Raw genomic sequence first — 15,080 nt, 5'->3', positions numbered from 1 at the left:
TCAGCACTTTTACAAATATATGACAGCATATTATTTGCATGTCTTGTGTGCATTTTTTAGCATGCAGTTCACTCAGATTCACTATAGGAATTATGACATGTATTGCACACGTATTGCATAAACATGCTCACATTTTTCCCAGTTAAAGTGCTGCGAATACTGCATGCATCTCCTCTGAAGTGAAAATTAATGTTAGTGGAGCAGCATTGTTTATATACTTTTTTTTTTTTTTAATTTAGCCTTTATTTTTTCCACATTTTTACATGATGACAAATTATTTGCATGTGTTTTGTTCATTTTTTAGCATGCAATTCACTCAGATTCACCACAGGAATTATGTCCTCTAAAGTGAAAATAAATGTTAGTAGAGCAGCGTTGTTTACATAGAATGCAGAAAGATTGTTTTTTAATAAATTAAATAAAAATTATTATTTTAAGTTTACTGTTCCAAACTTTTTTTTTTTTTCACTTTTTGCATTTTTATAATAAAAAATATATATATATTGCACAAACACACCCACATTTTCTATTCCAATTTAATTCATAATAAGCACTGATGAATGGAAAAAATGTGATGTTAGAAAACAGTTTTTGGTTTGTTTTAGATCCTTGTGCACTCATTGTAAAATATATAGCCAACTGTACATTAGCTGTACATATTTCTCGAAAAACACAGATGTTTTGTTTTTTGTCATATTGCTGTAGCTTCTGTTTTGCGCGTTGCGTTCAGTGCATTGGCACCTCTGAAGTGCTCTTAACTAACTTAACTATTTCTATATCTCATATGGCTTATTGCTTAATTTGAAGAACTCATAATGCTATAAAGTGCGTGTGTGGTTTGTGTGTGTAATACAGAGGTGAGTTGTCAGACTGTAGAGTGTGTTAGTGATTTGTGGCTCAGCTGAATGATGTTTTACAGTATTACAGTGGTTATTTTCACAGCTTTAACTTCAGTAGCTCATTTAAACTCACTCCTCCGTCGCATATGCCGCCCTGAGGCTCCGTTTAATGACGTTTGGGAGTCATTCCGGCCTGTCTGTGTGTTTGGATGAACTGTGTGTGAAGTATAATCTGAAACAACTTACACTGGCAGTGTGTTTGAAAAAGCATCATTACATACGGTGATCAGTGTGCTCCGCCGGTCGTAACGACACACGAGTTTCTTTATTAGCGCCGCGGCTCGTGTGAGGGTCCGACGGCGTCCCTCGGCCCGGATCAGGAGCTCATCCGATGGGATCCGCAGCTCGTCTGTCGTCTCTTATCGTGCGTCTCTCCGGAGCGCCGCTGTAATGATATATGCGGCCCCGGGGCCGACCGGTTCATTTAGTTTGGCTCAGAGCCTCTGTTGGTGTGTCTGCGGTTTGGAGGAGCCGTGTGGGCCGATCTGGGGCCTGAACCGTCCACATGTGATTATATTTGATGGAGAACATCTGAAGAAGGTATGAAAGATGTGCAGAAGAACACTTTGGTTGAAGAGCTGTGAAAACTGCACACATCACCTCTGGAGTGGAAAAAAAATATATAGTACCTTTGTTTATATAAAATGCAAAAAGGTTATTTTGTGTAAGTTAAATTAAATAATAATAATAATATTAATAATAATAATATAAAAGCAATGTATTTATTTCATTTTTTTATATTCATTTGTATTTTTTATTTTATTTTATCTTTTGGTTTTTATTTTAATTTTGGTAATTTTGTTATGTGCATTTGTTCTTTTTGTTATGTTAAAATGCTGCACATATTTCATGCATTTCCACTGAAATGGGAAAAAAAAAAGAAAAAAAAAGACCGGCCTTGTTTATACAGAATCCAGAAATATATTTTTTAAATAAATTAAATTAAATAATCATAAAAATAAAAGCATTATTCACTCTTATTTTACTGTTGAAAACATATATATTTTTGGATCTCAGTATAAGCTCTTTAAAGCGGCATGCAAAAGAAATTCTTTTTTTTTTTCCATTTTAGTTTTTATTTGTACTTATTAGTTATTTTTTTTATTTAATTGTCCTTTTCAACTTTCATTTTAATTTTAGGTTTGGTCATTTTGTGCGCTTTTTTCATATTTATGATGTTAAAAAGCTGCATATACAAATTGTATATATGTATAATAAATAAATTAAAATAAAATAAACAGAAAAAAGAAAGGCAAAAGTAATTATTTATTTTCATTTTACTGTTGAAAACATTTTTTTTAATCTCATTATGAGCTCAGTAAAGCTGTATGCAAAATTTTTTTTTTTTTTATTTTAGTTTTTATTTGTACTTACTAGTTATTATTTTTTATATTTCATTTTCCTTTTCAGTTTTATTTTAACTTTAGGTTTAGTAATTTTTCATATGCTTTTGTCATATTTATTATGTTAAAATGCTGCATATACTGCATACATCTCCTCCAAATAATATAGAAATAACATTAAATTAAAAATAAAAACTGTTGAAAACATTTTTTTTTAATCTCAATAAATAAATAAATAAATAAATAAAGTAATTATTTTCTTTTCATTTTACTGTTGAAAAATTTTTTTTCAGATTTTTTAATGCAGTAAATGTGCACTGATGAATGATGGAGAAAAATGTAATTTCCGATCTAAGTAACTTCTTCAAAGTCTGAATTACCCGTAAGCAAACCCACACACTAAATTAAATTTGACGCTCATTTCGCTCACTTTGCTTGACATAAAAATCAGGAAATGAGCCAGACTGTGTCTTACAAGATATCTGGAGAAAAACAGCATCTAATTGACGTTTGAGACACGTCCATCTGACCGCCTGTCTGTGTTAATCGGGTTGAGTCATGAGTTTAACAGGAGGCAGCGGCGTGTGAATGCGAGTCCGGCAATCAGAGACGATCATTATAAAGTTGGTTGCGGAGCGGGTCGGTCGGTCGTTACAGCGTTTAATCTGATCAGAGAGCGCTCGCCGTCTGAGGAGATGCTGTAATAGATCCAGTGTCCGAGAAAAACCTGCGGGACACAAAACGCCCGAGGCACGAAGACCAAACACAATCACAAACTTTATAGACACATATCTCACATGTGACTGAAATGCACTAGGTCTCTGAGTGAAGCTTTTGAGTTATATGATGATCTCATACCAGTTTTTGTTTACTTTTTAGTTTTTTCTTTTCCTTTCTTTTCCTTTTATTTTTGTTGTTTATTTGTTCAAAGCATGTTAATTGTTTTTTGACTATTTTAAAATCAACTGAATGCGTGTGGAAAGTGTATCTATGGTTCTATAATAATAATAATAATAATATTTTACTTTTTTTCGTTACAAAATGTATCAAATATACTACAGAAGAGGATTATGGCCAAGCAATAATAAAAAATAAAACCATCTTTAGATTAAACTCATTATAATAAGATATTAAACTTGTTAAATTTCGGGAAAATTGTTGAAATAAAATGTTGAGATTAAACTCATTAAATTCTGAGAATAAAGCTGTTATGTTTCAAGAAAAAAAAAAGTTGAGATAAAATGTTAAGAATAAACTCATTAAACTATGAGAAAAGAGTAGTTAGATTTCGAGAAAAAAAATCTAAATAAATGTTGAGATTAAACTCATTAAATTTAGACAATAAGTCGTTTTGTTTCGAAAAGACAAAACAAAATAGAAATTGAGAATAAACTCATTAAATTACAAGAAAAAAGTTGTTCTATTTCAAGAAAAAAACTTATTAAATATTAATAAAAAAAGTTGATAAAATGTTAAGAATAAACTTGTTAAATTATGAGAAAAAAGTCATTAGATTTCAAGAAAAAAACGTTAAAATTCGAGAAAAAAATCTAAATAAATGTTGAGATTAAACTCATTAAATTACAAGAATAAATACACTTGTGAATTTCGAGAAAAAAATCGAAATACGTTGAGATTAAACTCATTAAATTACAAGAAAAAAGTCGTTAGATTTCAAGAAAAAAACTTGTTAAATCTTGAGGAAAAAAGACGAGATAAAATGTTAAGAGTAAACGTATTAAACTATGAGAAAAAAGTCGTTAGATTTTAAGAAAAAAAATTGTTACATTTTGAGAAAAAAAAGTACAATGTTAAGAATAAACTCATTAAATAATGAGAAAAAAAGTTGTTAGATTTCAAGAAAAAAACATGTTAAATTTCAAAAAAATGTACAAAGAATGTTGAAAATAAACTCATTAAATTACAAGAAAAAAGTTGTTTTTCGAGAAAAAAATTATTCAATTTTAAGAATAAATACACTCGTGAATTTTGAGAAAATTGCCGAAATAAAATGTTGAGAATAAACTCATTAAATTACAAGAAAAAATAGTTGTTTAAAGAAAAAAATCCTTAAATTTTGAGAATAAATACACTTGTGAATTTCAAAAAATAAACTCACTAAATTATGAGAAAAGATGACGAGATAAAATGTTAAGAATAAACTCATTACATATAGAGAATAAATACACTTGTGAATTTCGAGATAAATGTCTAAATAAAATGTTGAGAATAAACTCATTAAATTATGAAAAAAAAAGTTGCTGTGTTTCATGAAAAAACTTGTTACATTTTGAGAATCAATAGACTTGTCACATTCATTTCATCTCATTGAACAGTCTAACAGCAGTGGTGTAGGTTGGAGAGAAGTGCACATACGTGTAACACATGAGATCGACTAGAGTTCGAACTTGACTTTTGCTTCAATTTCTCATCACATATCAATTTTTTTTTTTTATTATTGCTTGGGCCTAATCCTTTTCCATAAATATACAGATATTGCATTTCATTTGAGTTTAATTATTATAGAAAAAAAATCAGTTAAAAATAATTTCTGCTGGAGTTTATTATGTCACACCTTTCAGAATATCATGTCCACTGATTTTGCACTATGTGTTCTCCATGGTTGTGTTCATGTTTCAGACGGCCCGCTGGAGCTCCCCGTCCTGCAGCTCATCCCGACCCAGCGGCAGCTGGTGTTCCGCGGGGACCGTTTGCCGCTGCAGTGCGCCGCCTCGTACCTCGACCCTTCCGTCAGACTGTCCTGGAGCCATGAGCATCGTCCCATACACACGCTGGAGGACAGAGGACTGTACGTGGAGGACAGCATCATTCACGACTGCTGCCTCATTACCAGGTGAGATTGACCAGTACATTTTACACACAGTTTTGCCACTCTGGTGGCTCTATTTTTGCTCCAATGGCGGAAATAGTTTCAAACAAACCATAACGCGACAAACTGTAGTGGTGTTCTGAATTGGGTTGCCAGATCTGCGTAACAAAATCAACCCAAGTGTTCGGCAGCAGTGTAAACATAGCTCAATTACACGGGAAACCTATGGACATGGAAGTGTCGCCGAATGAATCGGTTGAGCGAATCATGCTTTCTTCGGTCTGTTTGGGAATAAATAGGTTGAGTGAATGTAAATTTTGTACATTTTCCATGCATTTGGATTATACTGTTTAAACATAAAACAAACTAATAAACTTAATGTTTATGTCTTTGGATAAAGTTCATGTTCCATGAAGATATTTTGTACATTTCTTACCTTAAATATATCAAGACTTAATTTTTAATTAGTAATATGCTTTGCTAAGAACTTCATTTGGGCAACTTTAAAGGAGATTTTCTCAATATTTTGACTTTTTTTGCACCCTCGGATTCCAGATTTTCAAATAGTTGAAATAGTTCCATACATCAATGGAAAGCTTTCAAATGATGTATAAATCTCAATTTCAAAAAACTGACCTATATGACTGGTTTTGTGGTCCAGGGTCACATGTATATATTTTTACACATTTTTAAAATGTCTAAAGAGAACCATGGACATGGCAACCCTGTCAGTGTCCTAAGGTGAATGGGTTGAGTGAATCAATCAATGACTCATTCATAAAGGCAGTCGCTTTCTTCGTTCCATTTCAGAATTAATCGTTTAAGTGAATGAATCAATGACTTCATAATAAAATGAAGACTGGGTGTTTACTATTGTCCTCATTATCAACACGTTTTCCTGTTATAAAGTGTAAGGCAGCTTTGACATAATCTATATTGTAAAAAGCGCTGTATCAATAAATAAAGGCAACTTAGACTTGACTTAAAGTCCATTTCCAGAACAAAGATGCACAGATAATTTACTCAGTCCCTTGTCATCCAAGATATTCATGTCTTTCTTTCTTCAGTCGTAAAGAAATTATGTTTTTTGAGGAAAACATTTCAGGATTTTTCTCCATATAATGGACTGATATGGTGCCCCGATTTTGAACTTCCAAAATGCAGTTTAAATGCAGCTTCAAACGATCCCAAATGCGGTTGTAAACCAGCTGAGGAAGAAGGGACAATTTATATACTTTTTAATGTCAAACACTCGTCTTCTGCCTGAACTCAGTGTTTTTGTTCTGGTTCATGTCAGTTAGTGTATGTCGAAAAACTCCCATCTCATGTTCTCCCTCAACTTCAAAATCGTCCTATATCACTGTTTTACCTTTTTTGTTAAGGGTGTTTGATCTTTGCATGTTCACTGTGCAAACACTGTGTCTGTTCTTCTGCAGTGATGTAGGATGATTTTGAAATGATTTTTGAAGTTGAGGGAGAAAATACGATTGGAGTTTTTATACATACACTGTCTTGAGCCAGAATACACAGAGTTCAGGGAGAAAAGACAAGACGAGCGTTTGGCATTAAAAAGTATTTAAACTGTATTTTTTAAAATGAAAATAACCAATCGTTTTGCTAGATAAGACCCTTCTTCCTCGGCTGGGATCATTTACAACCGCATTTGTGATCGTTTGAAGCCGCATTTAAACTACATTTTGGAAGTTAATAATCAGGGCACCATATCAGTCCATTATATGTAGAAAAATCCTGAAATATTTTCCTCAAAAAACAATTTCTTTACAGCTGAAGAAAGAAAGACATGAACATCTTAGATGGCAAGGGGGTGACTACATTATATGTGAATCTTTGTTTTGGAAGTGAACTTTTTCTTTAATATTGCCCATAATCCATTGTGCAATCGATTCAAGCTACAAACAAATAAAAAAGTGTTTAAAAAAAACCTACAAACATGTTGAATGTGGTTGTCTCGAGGTTTAGGGGTTTGAGTTCAAAATAGTCAAAATTCAACCTGATATTTTTTTTTCATGTTATCCATGTGATATTTCATCCGCAGCATCAGTGTGAACTTTTATAAACATCCGTTTGGCCATTTACTTTTAAATGCATCACTTTGTGATCATATGTGACCCTGGACCACAAAACCAGTCTTAAGTCGCTGGGGTATATTTGTAGCAATAGCCAAAAAGACATTGTATGGGTCAAAATTCTTGATTTTTCTTTTATGACAAAATCATTAGGAAATTAAGTAAAGATCAGGTTCCATGAAGGTATTTTGTAAAATTCCTACTGTGAATATATAAAAACCTTATTTTTGATTAGCAATATACATTGTTAAGAACTTTCCTTGGGCAACTTTAAAGGTGATTTTCTCAATATTTAGATTTTTTGCACCCTCAGATTCCAGATTTTCAAATAGTTGTATCTCGACCAAGTATAACAAACCATACAATGGAAAGGTTATTTATTCAGCTTTCAGGTGATGTATAAATCTCAATTTTGTAAAATTGACCCTTATGTTTTGTGATCCAGGGTCACATATAATATTGTTATATTGTTATATCGATCATCTGGTGAAGAAATGTTGATTGAGCACTAATTTTTAATGTTTCTATGTGGCTATTAGGGTGTTTTTCGGTATATGCTAGGGTGTATGTGCGGTTGCCAGGTGTTCTCTTCCTGTCTGGAGTGCAAAGAGTCCTGTACTCTATTGTAGGTACAGTAATAGTTAAGAATCAGCTATTGGAAATGTGCTTCTATGACGTTACGGTCTGGTACTTTAGGCATGAAGTGGAAAAATATGATTTCAGCAATAACCTTTTCAAATGAAATAACAAAAATCTAAAAATGGGGCACACACACATTACCTTTTGTGATCAGTGCCCTTGATAGTGATCTGAAAGGACATGAGTGAATTGCGCTGGCCGGGTTCCAGCGGCTCCACGCGTCCCTGCAGAGGTTTGGCAGGCGTGTGCGAACAGTCGCCTAAGAGTTCGGCAGGTTTAGCGCATTTAATGAAACATATGCTGCATGGTAATTAGGGCGATAATGCGCCACATGCCGACTCCCAAGCACTTCACAGACCACCGTGCCTCTTCCTCCGGCTCTCTCCATTTCCCATCTCACACACACACACACAAACACAGAGTTACTGAGTGAGTCAGTTTGTGTGAAAGTGAACCATGTGGCAGTTAATTACTTCAACTAGCTCTCACCACGCAGTAACGTCTGAGCATAAATATTGATGAAGTGTCGACAGAAATATGTTTCCCAGTGTCAACAAGCAGTTTTCTGCACAGGCCGGAGCGCTTGGTGTTTCCTCAACTTCGCACCAGCGCTAATTTCCCTTCGTTAGTAAACTGGTGCGATTATTAGTATGCAGAGGAGACACTGACTCATTCAGCCGTCATATGAATCATCTTCTCTGTAGTCCGGCCTCGTTCTCTTCTCGCTAAATTCCCTCTCGGATTTCACTCATAATCTCAGGACTAGCTGAGCGAGTCGTTTCTGAAGTTTGATTAGAAAGTGAGGTGAAGCAGATAGATTAGTTAAACACTACCGTACATCTAGTCTAATGCTGGGTTTAAGAGCCTCACTGGATATAAAATCATTTTAGCTAGAATTACTCTCGTGGTATATGGTATTATGGATGCATTACATTTCAAAAGCAATATGCAAAATGCCAGTGTGATATGTACAATTTGTGTATTTGATTTTATATTTCCCATAGCTGTTTGTGCAACATCTGGTCCAAAATTTAAAAAATTCAAATTTAGTAATTTAATTTGCATTTTTCATTTCCTTCGCTAAAATTAACAGTCAAATTAAAGGTACAGCTGAATGCCTTTTAGTTAGCAAAATGAAAACCGAAAATGGAGCAATGGAGGAATATTTTTAATGTGTTAATGCAGTAAGGGTGTACAGTATGTACAGTATATGTGACCCTGGACCACAAAACCAGTCATAAGTATCATGGGTGTATTTGTAGCAATAGCCAAAAATACATTGTATGGGTCAAAATTATTGATTTTTATGCCAAAAATCATTAGGATATTAAGTAAAGATCATGTTCCATGAAGATATTTTGTAAATTTCCTACTGTAAATATATCAAAATGTAATATTTGATTAGTAATATGCATTGCTAAGAACTTCATTTGTGCAACTTTAAAGGAGATTTTTCTCAATATTTAGATTTTTTTGCACCCTCAGATTCCAGATTTTCAAATTTGTTTGTTTCAAAAACCGTGGACATGGCAACCCTGTCAGTGTATTTAAGTGAATGGGTTGAGTGAATGAATCAATGACTCATTCATAAAGGCAGTCACTTTTTTCATTACATTTCAAAATGAATTGTTTAAGTGAATAAAGGCAGTCGCTTTTTTTGTTTCAAAAAATGTACCCTTATGAGTGGTCTTGTGGTCCAAATGTAATGTTTTCTAGAGGTATTCAGTGTCAAAATTCAAATCACAGAAAAAAAAAAAAAAAAAAAAAAGATTTATGCATTTAAATTGCATTTGGATTGTACTGTTTAAACATAAAACAAACTAATAAACTTAATGTTTAAGTCTTATTTAATCTTTTAATTGTCACTCCCGTTTTTGAACACAGACATAAAAATGCACTATCCAGACTTAAATTTCTATAATTCATGAATGAAAACATTTTGTAATATAATTTTAATTTACATTTTCCGTAGTAATACAATGTCTGATTTTAAAATGCCTTTCAAAGGATGAATTTTGAGATTTTAAGTTTTGAGCTGATATATAATTTCTTATGATTTCCAAAGAGTGATAGGGAAAAAGGTGACGAAGAACGTCTTTTGTGACAAAGGACAGAACTCATGTTATGATGTAGAATTTTTTAAGTTGCACTTTTGACATATATTAATCTATTACTTTAAAGGGTTAATAAACTTAATGTTTATGTCTTTGGATAAACACATCTGCTAAATGTTTAAATGTAAATGTAATGCATATTTGTCAGTTTGACATAAATAAAATTACATTTCTGCACTCAAAAAGTCATGGCATAGTTTATATTAAATATTTGCATCTATTTGATTTTATTTAAAGAATCACATTTTTAAAATGCACTTATTAACATTGCTTTAAATCTGCATTAATCTGTTCATTGTGAAAACATAAATACATTAAGAAGCGTGAACATGGTTAAAATATGGCTATATGTAGAACAAGCAATATGCAGTTAATTAAAATCCATGAGATTCAAACAAACTGGATTTATTGATGAGAATAGTTATTGTGTATTTAAAACTCATTCCGTTTATTAGTACTTTTACAGAAATCTGACCTGTATTAATGTATGACTGACAAATATGCATCACATTCAGTTTAATAGTTCATGTTAAAAGTCTCTAATCCAAATGCATTGAAATTTATATGCAATTCAAATACATAAATCTCATATTTAGACCTAAACATTGTTTGACCCAAATGCAAATACAAATATTTATACATATATACAATTTCCGTGTAGAAAATATATGCATTTTCTACATGGAATTTTTATATATGTATAAATATTACATTTGCATTTGGGTCAAACAAAGTTTAGGCCTAAATATGAGATTTATGCATTTGAAATACATTTAAATTCCTGTGCATTTGGATTACACAATTTTAACATAAACATATAATAACTGAACATGATGCATTCACAACGTATTTGTCACAACATTAAAACACATTTGGATTATTGGTACTGTTACAGAAATCTGACCTGTTTCATTTATGTATGACTGATAAATATGCATCCACATTCAGTTATTATTAGATATGTTAAAATTGTGTAATCCAAATGCATGGAAATTTAAATGTATTTCAAATGCGTAAATCTCATATTTAGATTATTAAATACATATTTTTTATTACAAAATACATATCAAATTACATATTTTCCATGTAGATCTTGTATAAATATCTTGTCATATGAAATGAAAGCGTATATGAAACATATTAGAAATTGACACATATGTATATATATATATATATATATGAACATATATGCATGGAATATGTGTATTTTCTACATGGAAATTTTATATATGTATAAATATTACAGTTGCATATGGGTCAAACAATGTTTAGGCCTAAATATGAGATTTATGCATTTGAAATACAGTTAAATTTCCATGCATTTGCATTACACAATTTTAACATCAACTAATAATAAGTGAATGGGATTCATATTTGTCAGTCATACATAAACATATTTTTACACATTTGCACTGTTCTCTAAATTAAAACTGAAATTTCTAGTGTCACATAGGCACAAAATGATGACAAAATGTATAAATTTCAACAGACTATTGAACTAAGTGTGCCTATAATAGGCTATTATTGTTATAGTTTAATGAAAAAAGTGGTCTTCTTAACAACTTCAACAATGGAGCTATGATGTCCCCAAGCTGTTTAGCTGTAGTACAGTATTCATAGGCTTAATCATGAAGCACACAGTCAGCAGGGATGCAGTGGCCCCACTTTTAACTCTCTCTTTATATTACCCTTATTGTAGATGGATGCACAGAGGTAGACAAGAGAAAGAAGTGCAGTGTGGGAGTTCTACACTCAATTAACACCAGGGAAGAGCCCTTCTTATTCTTAATTTTGACATTAATTTTAATTTTTACACTAGACATATATATTGGTTCAAAATATCGGTTATCGGTCTACTTGATCTGTAACAATCGGTATTGGCATCGGCCCTGAAAAACACATATCAGTCGACTCCTAATCAGTATCACTCTAGATATTAAGCAAAATGTGTAGAAAAATATGTAAAGCAGTTCTTAAAGTGTATGAAAATGTTTGCTCTGTTTGCTCACACTGTAAAAAACTGTTTGTTGAGTCAACTTAAAATAATTTGTAACCTGGCTGCCTTAAAATTTGAAGTTCAGTCAACTCAAAAAAAGTTTATTCAACTTGAAATGTTAAATTATACTAGGTGACAACTTAGATATTTGAGTTGAATCAACTTAAAATTTTAAGGTAGCTGGGTTACTTACCCATCTGTTAAGTTTAGCAAACACAAATATCTAAGTTGTACAACTTAACATTTCAAGTTGACTAAACTTATTTTAGTTGACTAAACTTAAAATTTTAAGGCAGCAGGATAACAAATTATTTTAAGCTGACTCAACAAATTGTGTTTTTTATTTTTGACAGTGCATGTGATGTGTTTGATTGACAGCTGTCGCAGTGTGTCAGGTGAATATGAGGACACTCAGGACCGGTTGTCATGCGCTCCGACTCTCGTTCCTCCTCTCTTTTTTCCATTGTTCATTCCAAGAGCCGTTCCTGCAGGCTCGTGATGGATTTCTTGACATTCTCGTTCTGATTAGGCCCCTCAATTATCGTCGCTCTCTCCCTGTACACACAAACGGTGCTGCTCTACTTTACGAGTGGAACCTATACGGTAATGTTGCTCTTGGCAGCGTGGAGATCCTCTGGCCAGAGAGACTGAGAGAGAGAGATGGGAACGGCCCCGTCTGACTCCACCGGCCAACCAAAACACACACACACACAGAGCTGATGGAGTGAGTTAGTGCGGTAGATCCCGCAGGAGGCTGTACTATAGTAAAAATATACAGCCTTCATTATGTTCTGCTCTACACCACTATTAAACCGTCAGTGTGAATGACATACGTCTGAGAAAACTACACACAGATCTTTCCGTAGCACTAATTGTTTGATTTAAGAGCAGATTGCGGTCACAGGTTAGACATTTGTGTTTTTGACCTGAGGATTGACAAGTTTCAAAATATGAATCTGCTTGTTATCGCATACCTATTCCAATAAAATTGCATGCATTGAAATGAATTATTCACAATAAGACCAGAAACATAGATCAACCCTATTAATCCTCCTGAGACCCTGCGTCCTCATATAAGGACATTTTAGTGAATTTCTCTGAGACTGTTTTAAGTCTGGATGTCCTGTACAGAGCACATTCAGAGATGTTTGGATGTTTCACCATATTTTGTAATTATCATTTAAATCTGACTAACTTTTAAATAAAATCAACATCTTAGAAAAATGTTATGGGGTTTCAAATCTGTTGTGAAACAGGATGTTGATTTCATGCATATGTTCCTCATATAATGACTAAAAGCATGTTTATCATGCATTCTGGGAGACACAGCAAATGAATAGGGAAAGAAATTATATTTCGATTTTTCTATGAAATATACACTGCCCTCCAAAAGTTTGGAAACACCCCCTGGCAAAGTGTGGTTTTTGACGATATCAGCATAAATCCTTATTATTTTTTGGTGCAAATACATTAAAGTAACTTGACATTATCATTGAAGAGCAGCAAAAATAATTTTCATTTTGATTACATAATAATGACAATATATACATGTCAGAGTCAGACATGCCCCTTTGTCAGCTGTGATGCCTGGTTACTGGTTTAAACTTGGTCCAGGTGTTTAAAGGGGTCATCGGATGATAAGTTCACATTTTCATGTTGTTTGAACATTAATGTGTGTTGTCAGTGTATGTACAAATCTACCCTATAATGATAAAAATCCATGCAGTGGTTTTTAATTAATCTGTAAAAATAATATCCCCTTTTTCAAATCGAGTCATTCTCAGATGCCTGTCATTGTGGCGTCACACCCACAGAGGACACTCCCACAATAGTTGATTGACATGAGCTCTTACCTCAGATCAGCTGTAACAGTCCGACCTCCATGTTTTGATGCCGGATCAGGGATGTAAGTCAGACAAGAATTGAGCGATTGAGGTGTTGTGTTGCTGGATGTAATAATGAACATAGTGGTCGTCATTTACTCCCGACATCTGAGCTGCTGAAGATGCAGTGGATTACGTTTGTTTGTGAAGGGAATGCGCCTCCTGATCTACATATATCATTTATGATCCAGCTTCACTTACAGCAGAAGTGAGTAAAATGTTTTTTTTTTTTTTTTTTTTTTATGAATCTTTGTGAGCGCCTTTCCTAATAATGTGCTAGTTAGCAAGTTTAGCGGCTAAACGCGGCTAAAGTAAACAGGCTCGTCTCTCCACAGAGAGAAGAGAGGGGCGGGGCGAACAGAGATCATTTGCATTTAAAGCAGCCTCGACCAGAATGGGATGATTTTTGCAGAGCTGATTTTGGCAAGGTAAAAAGGGTGTTGTTTTACACAACCATTGAGAATTTTTAACCAAAGTATATTATAGACTTTTCATTAAAACGCTAAAGAATCATATCAACTTGTGGAAAATGGCAATCCGATGACCCCTTTAAAAGATTTTTGGGTCAGCACACCTTAATAGCTTCAACAATTGATTGCCAATTAAGTTTAGAATACGATGAATTTAGGCCCAGATTATGCAGAGCTGCAATAGCTGCTAATGTTGGATATTTTGATGAATCGATAATTTACATTTTTTCTATATATAAACTGTTTATGTAATAAAATATGTTTTCATAGTTTGTGTTGTCCCTTATCAGTGCAAAATTATCACAAATTAAAAAGGATTCATGCCAGTATTGTCCAAAACCCCACTTTTCTAGGGCGTTTCCAAACTTTTGGAGGGCAGTGGATATTATTATGAAAATTTTGTCAGTTATTACTCCCATTATTACACTTCTTATATTACTACATGTTGACTAAAACTGCAATTCATTGACTGGCCGCTAGAGACTGGCTCCAAAAACGAGTCAATCCCATAGACTCCCCATGTTAAAATGCCCAACTTTACAGCAGAAAAATGTTTACAGCCTGGGACAAAAAGTGGTTTTGGTCTATATAGCTAATTTTGCCCTTCATGTCAACTGTGAGGGGGGTGAACTCATCTGTTATTAAGTTCTGCATAATTCAGGGCGTGTCCACTTAAGTGGCAGGTGGATTGCCACTGCTGTCACCGCCCGTCGTGCTAGGCGGGCATGGTTTCAGCAACCAGCTCCACCCACGTTCCGCCCCTTTGCCCATATTTGATTGGGAGTGACGTGCAGTGACGCGATTCCAAGATGGCGACGG

General features: G+C 33.5%; 1 protein-coding gene across 1 annotated transcript in view; it reads left to right on the top strand.

The window, feature by feature from the left end:
* LOC127175472 (adhesion G protein-coupled receptor A3) overlaps positions 1-15,080 on the top strand; it is a 196,255-nt gene that overhangs the window by 55,814 nt on the left and 125,361 nt on the right. The window contains exon 7 of the mRNA XM_051126554.1: positions 4,883-5,096. Coding sequence (XP_050982511.1) covers positions 4,883-5,096 — 214 coding nt within the window. The remainder of the gene's footprint in view (positions 1-4,882; positions 5,097-15,080) is intronic.

Source organism: Labeo rohita, chromosome 13 (assembly GCF_022985175.1).
Source record: "Labeo rohita strain BAU-BD-2019 chromosome 13, IGBB_LRoh.1.0, whole genome shotgun sequence".
NCBI lineage: Eukaryota > Metazoa > Chordata > Actinopteri > Cypriniformes > Cyprinidae > Labeo > Labeo rohita.
This window is presented reverse-complemented; position numbering and strand designations above follow the sequence as displayed.